At 40.3% G+C, this 22581-nt stretch overlaps 1 protein-coding gene across 1 annotated transcript in view; it reads right to left on the bottom strand.

Annotated features, from left to right (window-relative positions):
* ANO4 (anoctamin 4) overlaps positions 1-22581 on the bottom strand; it is a 426239-nt gene that overhangs the window by 351396 nt on the left and 52262 nt on the right. Inside the window, exons 2-3 of the mRNA XM_044277391.1 lie at positions 4808-4888; positions 2542-2796 (exon numbers count right to left, since the gene is read on the bottom strand). Coding sequence (XP_044133326.1) covers positions 2542-2796; positions 4808-4888 — 336 coding nt within the window. The remainder of the gene's footprint in view (positions 1-2541; positions 2797-4807; positions 4889-22581) is intronic.

Genomic DNA, 22581 nt, shown 5'->3' with positions numbered 1-22581 from the left:
TTCACACTGCATGCCTGCTTTAGGCTTCAGAGTGAGGAGGCGTGTCTCTAAGTAATCCAATCTGATTGGCTGGCAGGAAGCTGCTGGCTACAGCAAGTTTGTATGTGACCTGAGGGAATGCAGTTTTGGCCTCAGAGAACTGACAGAGGAGCCATCTTGAGAAGATCCTCATAATGTAGGATTCAAAACAGCCGTAACTAAGGGGAAAACGCAAGGAAAACAGTGGTAAGTCAAGAAACTAAAGATCGCTTTATGCATAATGCTGCTGCAGCAGTAACATATGCTAAAAAAAATAATAATTGGGGGATGAAAATATGACAGTTATCCTTTAAATATTGTGACATGGAAAATTAAATATAATATCACCACTTCCAGATCGGGACAGTTTTCCTCTTCCTGACCAATTTTGCAAATCTGACATGTTTTGCTTTATGTAGTAATAACTTTGTAATGCTTTTACATATCCAAGTGATTCTGAGACTGTTTTCTCGTGACACATCATACTTCATGCTAGTGGTAAATTTGGGTTTTACCTTTATTTATTTTAAAAAATCCAAAATATACAGAAAATTAGCAAAAATTACCTATTTTCTAAGTTAGAATTTTTCAGAATTTAAAGGGGTTGTCTCATCATGGACACTAGGGGCATATCGCTAGAATATATGCCCCCATTGTCATATTGGTGTGGGTCCCACACCTATATCGAGAACGGAGCCCCTCCAGCCACCAACTTGTGGGGCTCCATTCTCGATATAGGCTGTGGGACCCGCACCTATAAGACAATGAGGCAATATCTTAGCGATATGCCCCCCATTGTCTATGATGAGACAACTCTTTTAAGACAGTCAGACCTTGTAAAGATAATTTTATTAGGACATTAGAAGGCTCAGAAAGTTATTTTTCTAATTTTAAAGAAAATTTCCCAAACTGACTTTTAAGGACCAATTTAGTTTTGAAGTGACTTTGAGGGCTAACTTAATAGAAACCACTGATAAATGACATTTTAAAAAGTACACTCCTTAAAACTATGTTTAGAACTGATTTTAGAAACTTTGTTAACCCTTTAGGTGTTCCACAGGATTTTCCATCTTAATCTACTTTTCATGTAGCACATCAAGGGTTAACAGCAAAACAAACCTCAATATTTATTACCATGATTATCCAGGTTTCAAAAATACCCCATAAACTGCTGTGTGGGCACACCGCAGGGCTCAGAAGGAAATGAGCTCCAAATGGTTTTTGGAGGGCAAATTCTGCCTGAAGCATATGTTTTTTATTTTTCTCTTGATAGAGCTATGTGATGATTTTTTTTTATTTTGCTTTTTGGGAAGGAGGATAAAGAAAAGGCAGCACTGCTTTTGGGGTACACTGTGCACTGTGGGGGAAAAACAACATGTTATCTTTATTGTGCTTGTCAGTGCGATTACAAAGATGCTAATTGTATTAAATTTTTTGTTTGTTTTGCTATTTTTACACAATAAAAGCATTTTTGAAAAATAAAATCATGTTTTTGTGTCTCCTTTTTCAAAAAGTCATATCTTTATGGTAATTGTCTTGTGTGTGGGGGGGCTTGTTTTTTTGCAGGATAAGGAGACATTTTCATTGGTACCATTTTGGGGTACATACAACTTTATTTATTTTTTTATGGCGTTCACCTGACAGGGGATATCATGTGATTTTTTAATTAAGCTGGTCGTTATGGAAGCGGCGATACCTAATATCTCAATATTTTCATTTTTTCAATTTTTTTTAATAATAAATGCTTAGATGAAGGGAAAGATTTTTTTTCCACTTGAAACTTTTATTTTTTTATTAAAAAAACTTTTTTTTATTTTACACTTTGTGTCCCCCATACAAGACTTTTGGGGGGCATTTAACATTACTTTTTTTTATTGCTGATTTCCCTGTGCAGACTCCTGGCCCCTGGCAGTCACATGGAAGTGGCAGAATTCTAGCCCCTGGGACCAGATCAGGAAGTGGCATTGCATTCTATCTCTATACACAGTGCTTATTGTGCGCTGTGTATAGAGGGATATGGAAGTCAGGGACGGTGAAAAACTGCGTATGCCTTCTCTATGGGGAGCCTTCCTGTCACTGACAGCGGGCTCCCCCCTCCAGCAGCTGCACAATTAGCGTGTAACTGTGATCTCTGTACAGATATTTTAAAACATCCGTGCAGAGTCCGACCACCTGGAAGTATATAGTCTATGAGTGGTCGGGAACTGGTTAACAGAAAAGCTTGATTTAAATAATAGGTCATTTTCTGATGATGCATTCCCTTTAATGTCAGTGAAACGTTTAATTTTGTTTGTGACTGAGACGGCATGTAAATACAGTTGTTGTCACAATTGTTAGTATTAGCTTTAAAATGAATCAAGTACAAAGATGGTAGGTCTAGTGTATGAAAACTGCTTCAGGGGTAACACCTAAATGTGGGCAACCCCTCCATTTTTTCTCAATAGCAGTTCCATACATGAGTAACCAACACTACTCATATCAGAGTACCATAGTCCAGGTCTATGAAGAAATATAAAGCCTTACCCCGATTAGCTTCTGAGTCTTGACTTAGAGTATCTTGGCTGCTGCTGCAAGGGACTGCAGGAATAATGGACAGGGAGGTTGGACATGACAAAGATGCTGATAAATCCATCTGTGTAAGAAAGGAGCAAGACATTGGAGCTGCTGGGACTTCGGGATCATGTTGGGATTGTTCAAATGGATGGTATGTTTCATTGTGAACATATGGAGGTTTCCAATGTGAGATTCCTATTGCAACTGGTCCATTAACTTCAAAACCTAGAATTTAGGAAGCAAATTATTAGAATTCTGCATTTTGGCAAGTGCAGTTGAGATCTATGTCAGAATTATGATCATTTATGTCCCTTAGGAAACAATTTTACAGTCTTAGCAGTATTTTACTTGGATTGAATCATGTTATTGGTATTGTAGAAAGACTCCAATAATTACATGGATATGTATTGTCATATATTTTATTATTTTATGTTTTTTATAGGTTGGTTTTTGCTTTTTGAAGTCTGTAATCAGGTTAACCACTAAACTGGCACATGGTATGACAGCACATTGCTGGGTTTATGACGCTCAAGAGCTTCTGTCTAGGCTGCTAAAATCATTTTCTCCTTTATTTGTGGTCTTCTTTTCAGTTTTTGAATTGTAACGTGTATATCTATAGATGCACAGCAGACCACAAAACTCTATTCATGCTCAGCGAGATGTTCTCTCATATTGTTTTTTTTAAATCTAATTTTGACTAAAGGCTGAGGTTGTGAAGGACATGACTTTGTCCATGCTGGAACTTCCTTTTACCACAGTTATGATTTGGCCCTTTACATGGACCAGTTACTAATGTGCAGTTTTGTATTTCATTCTTTTCTCTGGTTTATTGCTCAGTGCTTTACATTATTGTGAAAGAACTTCATATACAATTTGATGTTAAGTTTTGTCGTCCCCCCCCCCCATTTTCTATACATTTTTGCAAGTATAGAGGTGTGAATGCAGAAGCTTATAGTCAATCAACATCATAATTTTGCCCTTGTTGTGCCTTTGTTAGTTGTGTTCATCTTTATGTAAGAGTGAATTACCATTATAAATGGCACATGGTAGATGGGTTCCTGTTTGCATTGGGCCCCAGGAGTGTAAAGCTACAGTGTGCCCCTTTAAACAAGCATTATATTTAGAAGAAGTGCACAGTCCTTTGTAGTGTTTATTGAGGGTCCATGCACTCTGTTTCCCCAATCAATTATATTTTTGGTGTCTTTGGGCATGTCAGAAGATATGACATTGTAAAGAAACTGATACAAATTTCCTTTCAGCTGTTCACCTCTTAGTGAATGTGGGAGAGGTTATATATGGCAATAGGATTAAGCTTTATTTTTACAATGTATGAATGGATTAAAGTGACCAGCAAATACTTACAAAATTTGGTGCTCCAAAAGTTAATCTCAGCAAGTAGCCACTGCAGTGGGAAAATGAGAACATAACACAACTCCCCAGCTAAAATCCAATAGTACACAGTGGAATTAAATGCATACCGTACTATTACTTACTGTCATGCTCTGGAAAAAAACCTAGGTGGAGGGATAGAATACATACATTATGGCATTTTACTGGCTCTTCACTTCTCTTAACTTTCTATTTTAATCATGTCTTTTATTGCCCAAAAGCATCCCAATCTGTTAAAAAAGTACATACATATGCTACTGCAAAACTTCAGTAGTTTCCTAATATATTATTGTCTCAAAATGTATTGTTAAAGGGGTTTTCTGACACCCAGCGGTTCCATCAAAGCTACCTTAACCACACAGTACACACATGTACAGTTATAGACACTGCTATTTTGACTAGCCTAACACGTCAATGTGCTGTTTTGGTGTCAAAATAATGCTGACTAATATACTTTACCAGTTCAAGGTTGCATGGATTGGCCTCCTAAGAACCCAGTCATGTTATGCTCTTCTTCTGGAAATCCAGCCTCAGCTGATGTCACATCCTTTACCAGGTTTCCTGGGCTATGGACATGATGTCACTTCCACTGTGGACAGGGCCAGAACTATTCCTCTCCTTGGCACATGCACGTACTACTGAATCCACCTCATCTGCACATGCACTAGAACAACGGATAGTCCTGGCCCATCCGCAGTGGAAGTGATATTGCATCCATAGTCCATGCTGAAAACCTGGTAAAGGTGTGTACTGTGTGCAATTGAAGTAGTTTTGTGCAGCCAACAGTGATCTGGAAGCCCCTTTAAGAATGTACTTATATTTTTTATGTTGACTCTTTGTTTCTTACCTATAGTGATCTGACTGACACAACTGTAGTAGCTCGTCCCACTGGACAGATTATTGTAGCTGCCACTATTCGGATCTGTCTCTGAAAAATATGAAAAATATCATGAGAAACTGAAAGATAAAGCTAGCAAAATAATTTTATGATTCTGCCATCTCCAGGGAGTCATCTGCTCTACAATAAACCATCACAAGAAAGCAGGCATAAATCTCATCAGCATGACATGTCCAACCAGCATGACTCGCAACTGGAAGGTCAGTACTTTTCTGTTAGAGTACAAACAACATCATGAACAGAAATGTTTTATATAAAATGAAATTGGTTTCCCAGTGGATGGCAATGGGGTTCCCTTACGCTACACAGAAATCGTTTATATGTTTTGACACTTCTCCAGTAACCCCTGATCTTCTGCCTTCCATCTTGCCTTCCAAAGTTTCGTGTATAGATGGCATCCTTTAATCAAATAACATCTGCACTATCACATCCTGCAATATTACACTATTAGGCATTTACATCGCTTTTTGATTTCTGTATTTCTGTTCCATGGGAGAAATAGGAAAACTGAAAAAAAAAATCATATCAGTTCAAGATACTTGAGGAGATTTATCAAATTGGTTTAAAGTAGAACTGATTTAGTTGCCCATAGCAACCAATTAGATTCCACTTTTCATTTTTCAAAGTTGCTGTGAAAAACGAAAGGCGGAGTCTGATTGGTTCCTATGGGTGTCTAAGCCAGTTTTGCTTTACACCAGTTTGATAAATCTCCCCACTGAATGACAGATACAAATAGAACACCAGTTTCTGTTTCATTCATTGACCTCAATGGTAAAAAAAGGCTCCTTTCAGTCATGTTTCTGCTATTTTTTGTGGGGGGTGAAAACACAAAAATATAGCAGATGGCACAACTGTTGCTCAAAGTAACTCATTCAAAGAAATGGGGATTAAAATGGATCTGTTTTTCTTTTTTACATTTGTGACAATACTGATGAGAACAAGCCCTAAAGGCCTTTTACAGTGGCCGATTATTGGACTGATTGATGAGAACAAATGTTCATACAAAGGCTCTTTCCCAATATTTGGCTTGTGTTAGTGTGTCACTGATCACCTGATGAAAGAGCAAGGACTTGTCATTGGCCGGAAGCATCATTAATGTGACATCCAAAATGATACCTCCTGGACAGCAGATCATGCTGTGTAAAGGGGATGTAATGCAGCCCTCACTTCCTCTAACAGGCAGTTATTGGGAATTATTGGGTTCCCAGTAATAGCCTGCTCAGTCGGCCTGTGCAAAGGGACCTTAAAGAGAATCTGTCATGTTGAATATGGTGTCTGAGCTGAAGGCAGCAAATTATAGAGCAGGAAGAGCTGAGCAGGTTGATGTATAGTTTTAAAGTATGGAAAAAGATTCATTATAACTTGTATTTCGTTCATTTAAATTCCTCCTCAGTCTGGGCTTTGAAGTCAAGGAGCTGGTTCCTATCAGTGATTGACCGCTATCTCTACATATCAGGTCCATAAATATTGGGACATCAACACAATTCTAACATTTTTGGCTCTATACACCACTACAATGGATTTGAAATGAAATGAACAAGATGTGCTTTAACTGCAGACTGTCAGCTTTAATTTGAGGTTATTATCTAAATACATCTAAAATCAGGTGAACGGTGTAGGAATTACAACAGTTTGCATATGTGCCTCCCACTTGTTAAGGGACCAAAAGCACCCGCCTACAACATAGAACTTTTTTTTTTCTATGGGCGACTTTAAATTCCCAATCCGCCCCTGCATACAAGCAAGCATATAACATATAACAGCCCAACTACCTTAAACATGCAGGTAGAGCACCAGAGCACCCAGATCGGTTTTAACTGGTTTAGAGACACTTGCTCAAGCAGCAGTGCACTTACAGCATTTATTTTCTACCTCCTGCACTTTTCCTTAGCACACGTATATGCATCTTACAATGTCCCTAAGCATATTCTATAGTCAAATCTCATCAGGGGTCAGGTTAGACAACTATAATTCATATTTCAGATTAACAGCATTATGCCAGCAATGTTACAGACAAAGCACTATGCTCTGATTCCCAGAGTTTAAATAGGCTGGGGGTCCACCCATCCTTAGCCCAATAGGAGACAGAAGTGTCTCCATTACGCTGCACATCCGAACTTGCCCAAGAAAACCGTTGCACTGGGAGGATCTTCCCTTTCCCAGTTGCTAGACTCTAGATGGCACATAAACAGGAGGATCATTCATTCCAAACAGTACATATGATCCACAAATGGTAATGGAGAAGTCCAAGATTCTAGACAGAGTCATATAGCAGAAATAGAACATATAGTATAAAACAGCCCAGAATTGTATCAAAGGGAGGGCTCAGACCATCTAATCGGTACAACGCCAAAAACAATGGCTTTTCTTTCCTTCGGGGTGAAGGATCAATCATACTAGGCACAATGTGATATAGGAAACTAGGGTGGCATGTATTATGACGCGGCGGAAGCCTTCACGGTGACAACGCGACACCAATGAGCTCAACTGTCACCTAACAGGCCACTATCGGGTGATCAGAAGCTCAATATCGTGACATCCATTGTCCCAATACATAGATTCACACTTCAGATGACCGAGGAGGGTCTCACCCTTCCCTCTTAACTGCAGTGTAAAAATGGTGCAACGTGAGCGAGCAGACACAAATGTGGATCCATCAACTACTGTTATTGTAATGATATCCGGAAGTGGTACACTATGGCCCACCCTGGCAATTCAAATAAGCCCACCACTGCAGAAAAAAAGCTGTCATCGATTAGACACACACAAAAAAACGAACTCATGTCTAAGAGTGACACCACTCATAGATGGAACCACTGATGTCCAAAGATTCTTCATGTGACTAAAGCAAGGCCATGTTTGCGGAGACAAGGAACCACTTCTGGTATTGCTAACTGGATAAGGACAAAGGACTAGCTAGAAATGTGTTCTCCTGCAGGATAAGGCCCTCCAGTTTCTGCATAAGATCCATGGTGTCCCTCACAAGTGAGGGACACCACAAATACCTTGAGAATCTGGTTCAGGTAATAACTGGCGTTTTAAGTCATATAATTTATTCCTGACACTATAAGCTGCCCTTTCAGAGGTGGGTAGTCCTTAAAGGGGTTCTCCAGGAATTAAGAAAATGAAAAAAAAACATATATTACTTTATTATAAATATATTCCCAAATACTTTTCATTAGTTATAATGACTCATTTTGTCAGGGAAGCAATCATCAGGAGAAATAAAATGGCCACCGCCCTATTAGTGCACACAAAACCTGTCCTAATGACACAGGACAGTTTACTTCACAACACTCAGTCAAAGAGCTGCCTCATCCTCCTCTCTGCTCTGCTTGTCGGGAATTATGATCCTGAATACAGCTGATAAGATCTTCAGCTGAATCTCTGTAGAAATGGAGTTCATGGAGGGTGGGGGGGTAATGAGCAGCAGCATTTGAATGCAGTCTCCATTATCACAGTCTGTCCTATCCCTCCTCTCTGTACTTTATGTCTCCTCATGACCCTTATTCCTACAGAGATTCAGCTGAAGATCTTTAGCTCAGGGTTGTGAAGTAACTTGTCCTCCTGTGTGATTAGGACAGGTTCTATGTGTACTAATAGACGGCGGCCATTTTATTTCCCCTGACAATTGCTTCACAGACAAAACGAGTCATTATAACCAATGAAAGGTATTTGGGAATATACCGTATTTATAATAAAGTAATATTTATGTAGTTTTATTTTCTTAATTCCCGGAGAACCCCTTTAAATATCTTTGGGAAAGGATAACAGAAAACGCTCCAACTGTGTATTCTCCAAATACATATATTTATATTAATTTAGGTCAATGACCCCAGTCTCCTTGCCTTTATCAAAAATTTGCTTGAGTTCCCTCTGATATTCAAAATAGAGGAGACCATGGCACTTAATGGAAGCTTGTGTCAATAGGATTGCTTTATCTTACAAACAATCCAGTGAGGTTCAGAATATTTAATATGATAATGGTATGTAGCCACTCATGAACAGGAATGTTTCAGTCTTAGATGACCTTCCTCAGCAACATGAGCCTGTGGCTAGAGTGAATCAGTCAGGGAAATACGGGATGATAGCTTTCTTGCTCCTATCCCATGTCCCATATGCTATTTGCATGTTTTATTGAGCTAAAATAATAATTATATCTGGATGTTCTTTGCATGCTGAATTAGAAAGGAAAGCAATTGTTTTTGGCTTTGGACGGATTATATTAGATGCTCTGAGCCCTCCCCCTGTTCTATTTCTGCTATATGACTCACTGTAGAATCTGGGACTTCTCCATTACCATTTAGGGGTCATCTTTACTATTTGGAATGATTGATTATACTGTTTATGCACCCTGCCTCTTGATCTTTACTTACAGTTATCTGTATCAACTGCTTTTGATACTTGTCCTATCACCAAAGCTGATGGAGCATCAGCAAGCATCTAGCAACTGGGATAGAGAAGGTCCTTCCAGTTCATTGGTTTCCTTGGGTCCATTTGTATGTGCAAAGTAATGGAGATGTTTCTGTCTCCTATTGGCCTGAGGATGGTGGGCGTTCAACATATGGGCAGACCCCTAGCCTATTTAAACCCTGGGAATCAGAGCGCCATGCACCACTTGTAACAATACTGGCGTGATGCAATCAGTTGTCTAACCTGACCCCTGATGAGATGTGACTATAGGAAAAGAGTAGTAAACAGGGGAAGTAGAAAGCATTGCTGGCTATAAAGGTGGGGCTTTTGTTTAAACAAAATAAAAATACTCCTGTGGACCATACAAAATATTACCCTTTGGTCTGTTAACATTATTAGGTCCATCTACATGTAAAAAAGACTTCACAGTATAAATAGTATATGGGATACCGCGCACCTTCCTCTCCGATAAACACACTGATTCCCCCACTATAGGCAGCCACTAACACATGTCAATCCAAACCCAAGATTACCTTGCTGTTGATACTGTATCCGTGGCTAGTATTCTCTTTATCCTTCTCTGTGGGTTTTAATTCAGGGCATATCGATCAGGTATCTATAACATGAAGCACGCCCCGGCCGGTAGCGCCATGTCATATAGTTCAAAAGCCTGTGCTCACGTGGAGCAACTAGTGACATCACTATTGGAGCTACAGATAGTCGTAGGCGCCAAATTTTCAACGCATTTCGAACAGTGTGCTGTTCTTCATTAAGGAATCAATCTGGCTCCCATAGATACCTTACTTTTATACTCCATCAGACTTCCTTTCTTAACCCTTCTCTCTCCGTCTCGAATGTCTTTAAAACCAACAACAATCTTATTCTCCATTTATAACAGCTCCATTTCTACATCTTGCTGCGGTTTTCATGCTCTCACTCTAATCAAATGCAAATAGCTCTATTTCAGCATTCAAACCCATAGGTACTAATGTGTTCATATTAAAGATCCATTTTGTTTCTGCTCTTGACATACTTTTAATATAATCCCCTCCTCGTTTATCCATTTTAACTATCTCCAAGCCACAAAATGTGGACCCTCCAAATTTACCCTTGTGTTTCTCTACATAGTGCCTTGATAGTGGGTGCCCCTCAAATTTTCTCTGAATGTTATAGATATGTTCTCCTATTCTTTTCTTTAGTTGCCTCTTTGTACCGCCAATATAGATTTTTCCACATGGACATGTGATCGCATATATTACCCCTTTCCATAGCTACACATGCCCCTGTGGATGCTATCATATTACCTATGTTTTTTGCCTTCCGATACACAAATCTCGGAGTATCAGGAATATAAGTTCCAATTATTTTATGTTCTTTCAGAGTGCCCCAATATCTATATAAAATGTTTTGTTTGACCATTATAGGGTATAATAATAGGTGGAATGGTTTCTTTTATTTTTTCTTGTCCAGACATTTTTGTATCTCCTTTATCTTCCAACAGAATTTGTCTGTTCAATTGTTCTATTTTAATTTTTTGCCCTATCAATTTTTCTTTTCATATCCCTTGGACTAAAAAATTTTCTGCATATATTCTGCTTCGTTTTTGTATTCTTCTATCTGGGTAAAATTCCTTCTAATGCGTAAAAACTTCTTGGTATGTTTTTGAGCCATTGTAGAAGATGACAACTTTCTTTAGAAATAAAGCTATTAGGGTCAGTTGGTTTATTAAACGTTTTGGTACATATTTTATCCCCCTCAGCATTAATAGTTAAATCTAAAAAATGTATTTCTTTAGTGCTAACACTAGGTGTAAATTCTCGATAAAAATCACTTTTATTTATACTTTAAAAAACTCTAATAACGCTTCTTTGCCCCTTTCCCATATGAAAATCACATCGTCAATAAAATGCCACCAGAGGATGAGGCACCCCGCACACAGCTCGCCATTAGGATGTATAAAATGTTCTTTCCACCATTCCACATATAAATTGGCGAACCCTGGTGCAAACATCGTCCCAATCGAGATACTCCGAGATTTGTGTATCGAAAGGCAAAAAGCATAGGTAATATGATAGCATCCACACAGGGCCGTCTTTAACGCGGGCCCAGATGCTCCTGGGGGGCCCAAGGCAGCTGCCTCTTGAGCCCCGCTGGCCACTGGGGGGCGGCGGCAGGGCACAGGGAGATGAGCTCTTCCATTGCGGAAGTGCTCATCTCCATAGTTATCTGTATCGCCGTCCTCAGGACAGGGATACAGATGGAAGTGCTGCCGCGGGGCAGGGCAGGGAGAGGCGTCTCCCTTCCCCATTCCTATCAGAGACCAGTGCAGCCTGACCCGTACAGCACGGGAGACAGGCCGGAAGAGACCTGCATCGCATCGCTGCCAGCCTGATGGAGGTAAGCCTAAGTGTTGATTTTTTTTTTTTTATGGTACTACTACTGGCACATGATTGGGGGGCATCTATGAGGGCACCTGTTACTGGCACATGATTGGGGGGCATATATGGGGGCATCTGTTACTGGCACATGATAGGGGGCATCTATGGGGGCACTTGTTACTGGCACATGATTGGGGGACATCTATGGGGGCACTTGTTACTGAAACATGATTGGGGGATCATCTATGGGGGCACTTGTTACTGGCACATGATTGGGAGCATCTATGGGGGCACTTGTTACTGGCACATGATTGGGGCATCTACGGGGGCACTTGTTACTGGCACATTATTGGTGGCACTTTTTACTGGCACATTATTGGGTGGCACTATGGGTGCATCTACTGAGGCCACAAAGAAGTGGTATTTTATATGGGGGTCTCTGTATAGGGGAATTTTATACTGGGGCACATTATGGTGGGTACTATGTGGAAGGGGAGAGAGGAGTACTATGGGCTCATCTATGGAGGGCACTAAGAAGGGGTATTTTATATTTTCAAATTATGGGGGACACTGAGGGCATCTACTGAGGCACTATATCTGGGGCATTTTATTCTGGTACATTATGGGGGGCGCTATGAATAAGGGGGGAGAGAAGCACTATGGGGGTATTTACTGGGAGCACTATATAGGGGTATATTATACTGGCACATTATGGGCGCACTATGGGGACATTAGCTCAACTGGGGCATTAAAAGAGGGTATTTTTTGCACTGGCACATTATAAGGAAAATTATTACTACCATGTGTGCTCTAGCAGAGATTTATTCCTATTGGTCTTTTGGGAGCACGATTACTGTGGGGGCACCATGGCACAGTATCAGCTTACCACAATTATTTTTGGGGGACATTATGTTTACACTATTAGTGTCAGGGGCACTATTTGCTGGGCGCAGTTATTTTAGGGCACTGTGTGCCAATAATTATTGAAGGGCACTATCTGCATGGTACTACTATTATCAGGGGGTTTATCTGTTTCTGCAGTATAGTATTGGGGAGCACTGCGGCACAGGATTGGGGTGGTAGGATGATTTGACCAGAAGATGGGAGGATGATGGAAAGTAGTAAACTAAGATTTTGTTTGTCAAACTGCAGAGATGAGAAATGGCTGAAAAATGGTGGTCTGGTCTGAAGGTCTGAAAGGAGTAGATGAGGAAAGAGAACATCTACATCAAAGAGACGTCACAGGATGTAAGAGGTATGTGGCGCTGTATTACCCTGTATGTAGGGGTGTATAGAGGGGTTAATAGTACAGTACTATCTGCACATTGTAAAAAAAAAAGTAATCTGCCAAATACTATATATTTGTGTGAGAAGTTTATTTTTATTTTTTTAGAATAATGATACAGCCATTTTATTTGATCCTTTTGTGCTGATTCTTTTTCTTCCCTTTATATTAAGGGACATTATAGTCACTAGAACCACAACAGCTAAAAGTAGTACTTCTGGTGTCTATAGCATGTTTCTTCAAGCTTTCAGAAAAAAAAGCAGTATTTACATTACTGCCATGGAAAACCTCTAGTGGCCACTCATCATTATTAAAGTTTACTACTTTACGAGGTGTGTGGATTTTTTTGTTTGTGTGTTGTGGTGGTGGGTGTTATTGCATGCTAGGGTGTGGGAGGGCAGGATCCAGGGGGCCCAAGTAAATTCTTGCCCAGGGTCCATTCAATATTAAAGAGGGCCCTGCTTTCACAGGGGCATGTATAGCTATGGATAGTAAAAAGATGGAAAATAAATGCGCTGGAAAAGGCTTCTTTCCATATAAAAGATGCATAGGGTGTAAAAAATCCCAAAGTAATAAAAAAATAATTAGAATAGAAAATAAAGATGGATCATATAAATATGAGATTAGACAACATATCACTTGCCATAGCCGAGGGGTAATATATGCGATCACATGTCCATGTGGAAAAATCTATGTTGGCAGTACAAAGAGGCAACTAAAGAAAAGAATAGGAGAACATATCTATAACATTCAGAGAAAATTTGAGGGGCACCCACTATCAAGGCACTATGTAGAGAAACACAAGGGTAAATTTGGAGAGTCCACATTTTGTGGCTTGGAGATAGTTAAAATGGGTAAATGAGGAGGGGATTATATTAAAAGTATGTCAAGAGCAGAAACAAAATGGATCTTTAATATGAACACATTAGTACCTATGGGTTTGAATGCTGAAATAGAGCTATTTACGTTTGATTAGAGTGAGAGCATGAAAACCGCAGCAAGATGTAGAAATGGAGCTGTTATAAATGGAGAATAAGATTGTTGTTGCTTTTAAATATGTGATCATTCGAGACGGAGAGAGAAGGGTTAAGACAGGAAGTCTGATGGAGTATAAAAGTAAGGTATCTATGGGAGCCAGATTGATTCCCTAATGAAGAACAGCACACTGTTCGAAAGCGAAATTTGGCACCTACGATTATCTGTCGCCAAAAAATTGAACCATAATCCTCACAAAGTGAAAATCGATAAGCTTTATTGCTAACACATAACAAATACATACATGATGATAAAAGGCAGCACAAAGGTGGAACACAAAGATGAGGAACAGGACCCAAGGGGGGGCTGAGAGGTCAGCACACCAACAAGCAGGGAAAAGAATACAAGATGGTAAACACCAAGACACCTCAGAATAATAAGCCCCAAACAATGCTACAATGGAGGCAAATATGAGGATAAAAAGACTTGGTGATTAAAAAAAGATAATGAGCATACCCTGAATGGTGTGTCGATCTATCAGCCACCTCCTGACCCACGACTATCTGTAGCTCTAATAGTGACGTCACTAGTTGCTCCACGTGAGCATGGGCTTTTGAACTATATGACATGGCGCTACCGGCCGGGGAGCGCTCCATGTTATAGATACCTGATCGATATCCCCTGAATTAAAACCCACAGAGAGGGATAAAGAGAATACTAGCCACGGATACAGTATCAACAGCAAGGTAATCTTGGGTTTGGATTGACATGTGTTAGTGGCTGCCTATAGTGGGGGAATCAGTGTGTTTATCGGAGAGGAGGTGTGCCATATCCCATATACTATTTATACTGTGCAGTTTTTTCTTTAACCAGCAGGGAGTGCGGTACTGCTGTGATACTGCAGCAGAGACAGATAAGGAGTGCAAGCGCCAGTGAAATAGTGTTAGTATAAGGTATCCTATTGTTTACACCGCAATCCACAAAATGCAGCTAGTTGCTCAGGTTTATCATACAAAAAAGAAGAAAGATGACAGAACTATGGTGGGATAGGAAAAAATGTATTCAAAGGGTTAAATAATTGTTCAGATCACAAAAAAAAATATAGAATAAATACACAAGAGGAGTGTCACAGTCATTACTTCTGGCTGTGACCTTCTGTCTCCGTTCCTGTGAGTTGTTTGTGGTTCTTTATGGGTTAACTCCCCTGTGTGCCTATTAGGAGTTAATTCTCTGTCTGCTCCATGGGTGTGGCCTCTCTGCTGCACCCATGGAATCTGTATATAAGGCTGAGGTTTCCTCAGTTCTGTGTCGGCTCTCCTGGTGTGTGTTGTCTTGTCCTGCTCCTAGTTTGTCTTGTCCTGCTCCTCACTCTCCCATGCTGCTGACCCATGGGATCCGTGTCTGTCTGTCTGTGCTCTGTGGGTTTCCTACTTGTTCATTCCCATCCTCTTTCCTGTGTTTTGTTATCTGTTCTGCCAGTTATGTTTTAGTCACCTAGTTTGTATTCATATGTCTCTGTTCAGCAAGCCCTTGCTGCACCTTTCTTTGCAGCAGAGTGCCATGGGCAAGGCCATGCAGTTTACTACTGGTGGAGCAAGTCCTTCTCTGCTCATTGTCACGCCTGTTTCCTTGCTATGAACTCCTGCTTGTGTTTTTAGTTGCCTGCTTGTATTTGCCTGTTTGTTATGTTTGCCTATGTACCGTCGGTACCTTCTGGTACCTGTTGTCCGTTTGCTCCTGTTGTCACTGTCTAGTTCACGCTCCAGAGTGGACCCTGGCAACTCCCTGCGGCAAAGCCTAACCCTACCATCTGGGGCCCTAGTGAATACCAGGAGTTGCTTAGTCACGCCCCTCTGGAGTATTACTAGACAGTGGCGTAGTGGGGGTTTTCCTCCCACTGTGCGGACGGTACATAGAGCTCTCAATTTGCCTGTGTTTTTTTTCTTTGATTCTGTTTGTGCAATAAACTGTTGTGTGTCTGTACCTGAGTTCCGTTAGTTTTTTGCTTGACGACGCGGAGGTCTCTCCTGGGACCTCCAACTCGTGACAAGGAGAGTAATCAACATCTAGTAACATAGTATATAAGGCTGAAAAAAGACATTTGTCCATCCAGTTCGGCCAGTTCTCCCCTTTATTAAGAATACATTACAACAGTTGGAACACCTATTAATTATAGAGATGAAAAATTTGTGGGAAATAACATCCCTGGAAAAATACCTAGAATGGGACATAATACCGAAGGGGTTGAGAATAGAGAAAATATTATCGGGAGACATAGGAAATAGAGAGATCCTTGAAGAATGGACTCGATGCTCATGATTTCTCTAGGAAAGCAATGAGCTTTATCATTAATAAAAGGAGACAGAGACAAATGAATATTAACAGAGAAATTCAGGAATTGCTTAAGAAATTAAGACCTTGGAAAGACCACCCCAACATAAAGCCACTGGTTGATAGTATATAGTATAAAGAGAAGAATCTATCTAAAAGAAGGGGAGATAAAGAATATTATTTTTTTTAATTCAATAGAGACTCCATTCCGGTGAATATTATTAATGATGAAGAAAACGAAGAATTGGAAAACTTAAATTCATTAGAGACAGTAGATGAATATCTACCGGGGTGAGTGATAATAATGATTATGAGGACCAAACGTCTGTATTTACTACACACACTGATGAAGAGACAGTAAATACAGATTCCAATGTCCCATTATCCCCTGTTGTTACGGAAAAGACTAGGGTGCAACCATCCATATGTCTAATCGGTACGATCCCCTATTACAGGATAGTATTTGTGGGGTTTCGTTCTGGTAGACAGGATTAGCGGACGCAGTATAGAGGCAACAACAAGTTCTTTAGATCAAACAGTTCAGTGTTTTATTTACACTTTAGGCAAGTGACAAAACAAGCAGTCATAAACAAGCAAAAAGTCACCTTGTAGTGTTGGTGGTAATTCACACCATGCAGCAATTCTGCCTCAAAGAGTCCTTGAACATAGCAGCACCAACCTGTTTTCATGCCAAACAGGTAGTAAGCCTTCATCCAGACACAAGACTCCCAGATCCCAACACAGAGACCTCGTTTCTAAACCCAGTTGCCTATTTAAGGACAGCTAGTTGCTGCCAAAATCCGGTCCGGTATTCGACCTCACCTGACTGTAAATCAGTCCAGCAGCACCTGCTGGGAGGAAAATACCTGTTTTCCTCTCACTGTGTCACATATTGAACAGGAGGAAGAAGAAGGGGGCTCGTGGAAAAAAATAGGACAAAATAATAAGAATGTCCAAAATAAAACAGGAGGTGATAATAGAAATTAAAATAGAAAAGAAAGAGTCCAAATGTAAATACGAGCGAGAAGAAAAGGAAACCTGCTATTAAGAAAAGAGTAAAACATGATTTTTCCAGGTTTGAAAAATGGAAATATAAAATGGGATGTGGAGGGGGGGAAACTCACCAAAAATAAGAAACAACAACAAACAATAAGAAAAGAAAGTGAAGAGGGGGTTTTGGGGCAAAAAATGTATAATCTAAGTCAACATTAACGAAGGAGGAATATCAGATCCTCCAGAAAGGATTACAATTTGCCCCAACCACATTCCTTAATAAATCTGACTAATTTGGAGTAAGAAAGTTCATGAGAAAATTGGCCTTGAAAAAATACTTCATGAAAAAAGAAAAAAAAGAAGCATAATAAAAGAAAAAGGAGAAAGTATTAAACCTTGTGACATTTTCAAACATACGTGCCTAATGCTGAAATCTAAATATCACTCCTACAGGAATATTTACCTGCATTTAATACCTTCATGAATTTAGTAACGAAGGAGCTAAGGAAAATAAAAAAGCCCAAAAATCCTAAATATATGACTAATATCACAAGAAAGGAAAGAGAAGCTATTACCTCCATGCAAGAGAATAAAAAGATCATCATCCATCCAGCAGATAAGGGAGGGGCGCAGTTATTATGAATAGAAAGGACTGACATAGAGGCACAAAATATACTAGGGGATGAGAAAACACATAAGTGACTAAAAAGTGACCCTACAGAAAATTATAAAAAAGAACTAAAAATACTAGTTCAAAAAGGGAAGAGACTAGGTATTTTACATTTTAAAAAAAGAGTCAGTGTTTATCGAGAATCAATACCCTAGAAGAGCAGCCTTTAATCATAATCCTAAAATACATAAAAATATTGAGAAACCCCCAGGAAGGCCTATAGTGTCTGGAATAAATTGCTTGACCAGCTCCCCATCTAAATATGTGGATCAACATTTGCAACCGTGTGCCCAATCGCTCCCCACTTAATTAAAAGACACTAAGCATGTGCTGCAAATCTTGAGTGATATAAGGGGGAAAGCAGGGTATATAATAAGTACATTAGATGTTAAATCACTATATGTAGTTATTGAAAATAAAAAGACATGTGATGCACCTTAAATAAGGTGAGGTGCCAAAAATGCTAATTGAATATATAGGGGAATGCATTATGTTTATTTTGCAGAGGAATTATTTTATTTTTAACCCCTTAAGGACTCAGCCCTATTTCACCTTAAGGACTTGGCCATTTTTTGCAAATCTGACCAGTGTCAATTTAAGTGCTCATAACTTTAAAACGCTTTGACTTACCCAGGCCGTTCTGAGATTGTTTTTTCGTCACATATTGTACTTCATAACACTGCTAAAATTGGGTCAAAAAAGTGAATTTTTTTGCATAAAAAAATACAATTTTTACCAAAAATTTCGAAAAATTAGCAAATTTCAAAGTTTCAGTTTCTATACTTCTGTAATACATAGTAATACCCCCAAAAATTGCGATGATTTTACATTCCCCATATGACTACTTCATGTTTGTAGAATTTTGGGAATGATATTTTATTTTTTGGGGATGTTACAAGGCTTAGAAGTTTAGAAGCAAATTTTGAAATTTTTCAGAAATCTTCAAAATCCCACTTTTTATAGACCAGTTCAGGTTTGAAGTCATATTGTGGGGCTTAGATAATAGCAACCTCCCAAAAATGACCCCATTCTAGAAACTACACCCCTCAAGGTATTCAAAACTGTTTTTTCAAACTTTATTAACCCTTTAGGTGTTCCACAAGAGTTAATGGCAGATGGAGAAACAATTTCGAAATTTCTATTTTTTGGAAAATTTTCCAATATAATCAATTTTTTCCAGGAGTAAAACAAGGGTTAACTGCCAAACAAAACTCAAAATGGGTTGCCCTGATTCTGTAGTTTGCAGAAACACCCCATATGTGGTCGTAAACTACTGTTTGGCCGAACGGGAGCACATAGAAGGAGGGGAACACCATATGGGTTTTGGAAGGCAGATTTTGCAGGACTGGTTTTGTTTATACCATGTCCCATTTCAAGCCCCCTGTTGCACCCCTAGAATAGAAATTTCAAAAAAGTGACTCCATCTAAGAAAGTACACCCCTCAAGGTATTCAAAACTGGGTTTAGAAACTTTGTTAACCCTTTAGGTGTTCCACAAGAGTTAATGGCAGATGGAGAAACAATTTTGAAATGTCTATTTTTTGGAAAATTTTCCAATATAATCAATTTTTTCCAGGAGTAAAACAAGGGTTAACTGCCAAACAAAACTCAAAATGGGTTCCCCTGATTCTGTTGTTTGCAGAAACACCCCATATGTGGTTGTAAACTACTGTTTGGCCGAACAGGAGCACATAGAAGGAGGGGAACACCATATGGGTTTTGGAAGGCAGATTTTGCAGGACTGGTTTTGTTTATACCATGTCCCATTTCAAGCCCCCTGTTGCACCCCTAGAATAGAAATTTCAAAAAAGTGACTCCATCTAAGAAAGTACACCCCTCAAGGTATTCAAAACTGGGTTTACAAACTTTGTTAACCCTTTAGGTGTTTCACAAGAGTTAATGGCAGATGGAGAAACAATTTTGAAATGTCTATTTTTTGGAAAATTTTCCAATATAATCAATTTTTTCCAGGAGTAAAACAAGGGTTAACTGCCAAACAAAACTCAAAATGGGTTGCCCTGATTCTGTAGTTTGCAGAAACACCCCATATGTGGTTGTAAACTACTGTTTGGCCGAACAGGAGCACATAGAAGGAGGGGAACACCATATGGGTTTTGGAAGGCAGATTTTGCAGGACTGGTTTTGTTTATACCATGTCCCATTTGAAGCCCCCTGTTGCACCCCTAAAATAGAAATTTCAAAAAAGTGACTCCATCTAAGAAAGTACACCCCTCAAGGTATTCAAAACTGGGTTTACAAACTTTGTTAACCCTTTAGGTGTTCCACAAGAGTTAATGGCAGATGGAGAAACAATTTTGAAATTTCTATTTTTTGGAAAATTTTCCAATTTAACCCTTACTTTATTACTGGAAAAAATGGGTTAACAGCCAAACAAAACTCAAAATGAGTTGCCCTGATTCTGTAGTTTGCAGAAACACCCCATATGTGGTCGTAAACTACGGTTTGGCCGAACGGCAGGACATAGAAGAAGGGGAACGGTTTTTGGAAGGCAGATTTTGCTGGACTGGTTTACTTACACCATGTACCCTTTCAAGCCCCCTGATGCACCCCTAGAGTAGAAACTCCATAAAAGTGACCCCATCTAGGAAACTACGGGATAAGGGGGTTGTTGTTTTGGGACTATTTTAGGGGTAAATATGATTTTTGGTTGCTCTATATTACTCTTTTTTGAGGCAATGTAACAAAAAAATTCTAAAATTGTTTCTACATTCGCTATTTAGTTTGTGGAACACCTAAAGGGTTAACATAGTTTGTAAAGTAACTTTTGAATACCTTGAGGGGTGTAGTTTCTTAGATGGGGTCACTTTTTTGGAGTTTCTAGTCTAGGCTACATCAGGGGGGGCTTCTAATGGGACATGGTGTCAAAAAAAAAACTGTCCATCAAAATCTGCCTTCCAGAAACCGTATGGAGTTCCCTTCGTTCTATGCCCTGCCGTGCGGCTATATAGCCATTTACGACCACATATGGGGTGTTTCTGCAAACTACAGAATCGGGGCAATAAATATTGAGTTTTGTTTGGCTGTTAACCCTTGCTTTATTACCGGCAAAAAGGATTCAAATGGAAATTTTGCCCAAAAATTGTTGTTTTGGCACCGTTTTTTTTTTATATTTTTAACACCGTTCATCCGAGGCGTTTGGTCAAAAGTTATTTTTATAGCGACGACTTTTACGCACGCGACGATGCCCAATATGTATGGCTCTCAGACTTTGGAGACACTAAGCAGGCATCCTAAAACTGCGGCCCACCAGATGTTGTAAAACTGCAATTCCCACCATGCCCTGCTGATGGCTGTAGGTTTTTCTGGGCATGCTGGGAGTTATAGTTTTACAACATCTGGAGGGCCGCAGTTTGAGGATGCCTGCACTAAAACTAATATTTTTTGGGGAAAAAAAAAATGTTTTCGTGTCTCCAAAGGCTGAGAGCCATAGTTTTTTATGTTCTCTAGTGGACTGTTGGGGATTATAAAAATTTAGTACTCCATGGAAGTGTGATACTCCCTGAAGCAATCGATAACGCAGAGGCCCGGATGATCGGGGCACGTGTCGCACTGAGTGGTGGTGTCCTTCCGTATCCCCCTCCTGCGACACACTCTGCACTTTTTTTGGGTTCGTCCCTTCTTTCCAGTATGGGGGACCACACCTGGAAAGTGTTGGCCAGGGACGATCCGGGCGCCTCCAGTTCCCGAGGTACTCCGGCCTGCTCTTTCCCGGTCCGAAAAGATCAGGTCCTTGAGGACTGCCTCATAGAACTGGAGGAATGTCCCTGTGCTGCCAGCGCTTCGGGATAGTACAAAAGAGTTGTACATGGCAACCTGCACCAAGTAGACCGCAACTTTTTTGTACCATGCCCGGGTTTTGCGCATGGCGTTATATGGCGTGAGGACTTGATCAGAGAGATCAACTCCTCCCATATACCGATTGTAGTCGACGATACAATCGGGCTTGAGGACCGTTGCCGTGGTACCTCGCACAGAGACTGGGGTGGTGCCGTTACCGTGGATTGTGGACAGCATAAGGACATCCCTCTTGTCCTTATACCTGACCAGCAACAGGTTTCCACTGGTAAGTGCACGGGTCTCACCCCTGGGGATAGGTACCTGGAGGGGGTAGGCAGGGAGGCCGCGTTGATTTTTCCGCACGGTCCCACAAGCGAACGTGGATCTGGCGGCAAGGGACCTGAACAAGGGAATGCTGGTATAAAAGTTATCCACGTACAAGTGGTAACCCTTATCCAGCAGTGGGTACATAAGGTCCCACACGAGTTTCCCGCTAACACCCAGAGTGGGGGGACATTCTGGGGGTTGAATACGGGAATCTCGCCCCTCGTACACACGAAATTTGTAAGTGTACCCTGAGGTACTCTCACAAATTTTGTATAGCTTCACGCCATACCTCGCCCGCTTTGTGGGAATATATTGGCGGAAACTGAGTCTCCCCTTGAACGCAACGAGAGACTCATCAACCGCGACCTCCCTTCCAGGTACGTAGGCCTGCTGAAATGTGGCCCCAAAGTGATCGATGACCGGCCGTATCTTATACAGCCGGTCATAGGCAGGATCACCTCGGGGTGGACATGCTGCATTATCGGAATAATGCAGACATTTCCGGATGGCCTCAAACCGGGGACGTGTCATGACCATACTGTACAGTGGGGTCT

The sequence above is a fragment of the Bufo gargarizans genome, chromosome 2 (assembly GCF_014858855.1).
Source record: "Bufo gargarizans isolate SCDJY-AF-19 chromosome 2, ASM1485885v1, whole genome shotgun sequence".
Lineage (NCBI taxonomy): Eukaryota > Metazoa > Chordata > Amphibia > Anura > Bufonidae > Bufo > Bufo gargarizans.
This window is presented reverse-complemented; position numbering and strand designations above follow the sequence as displayed.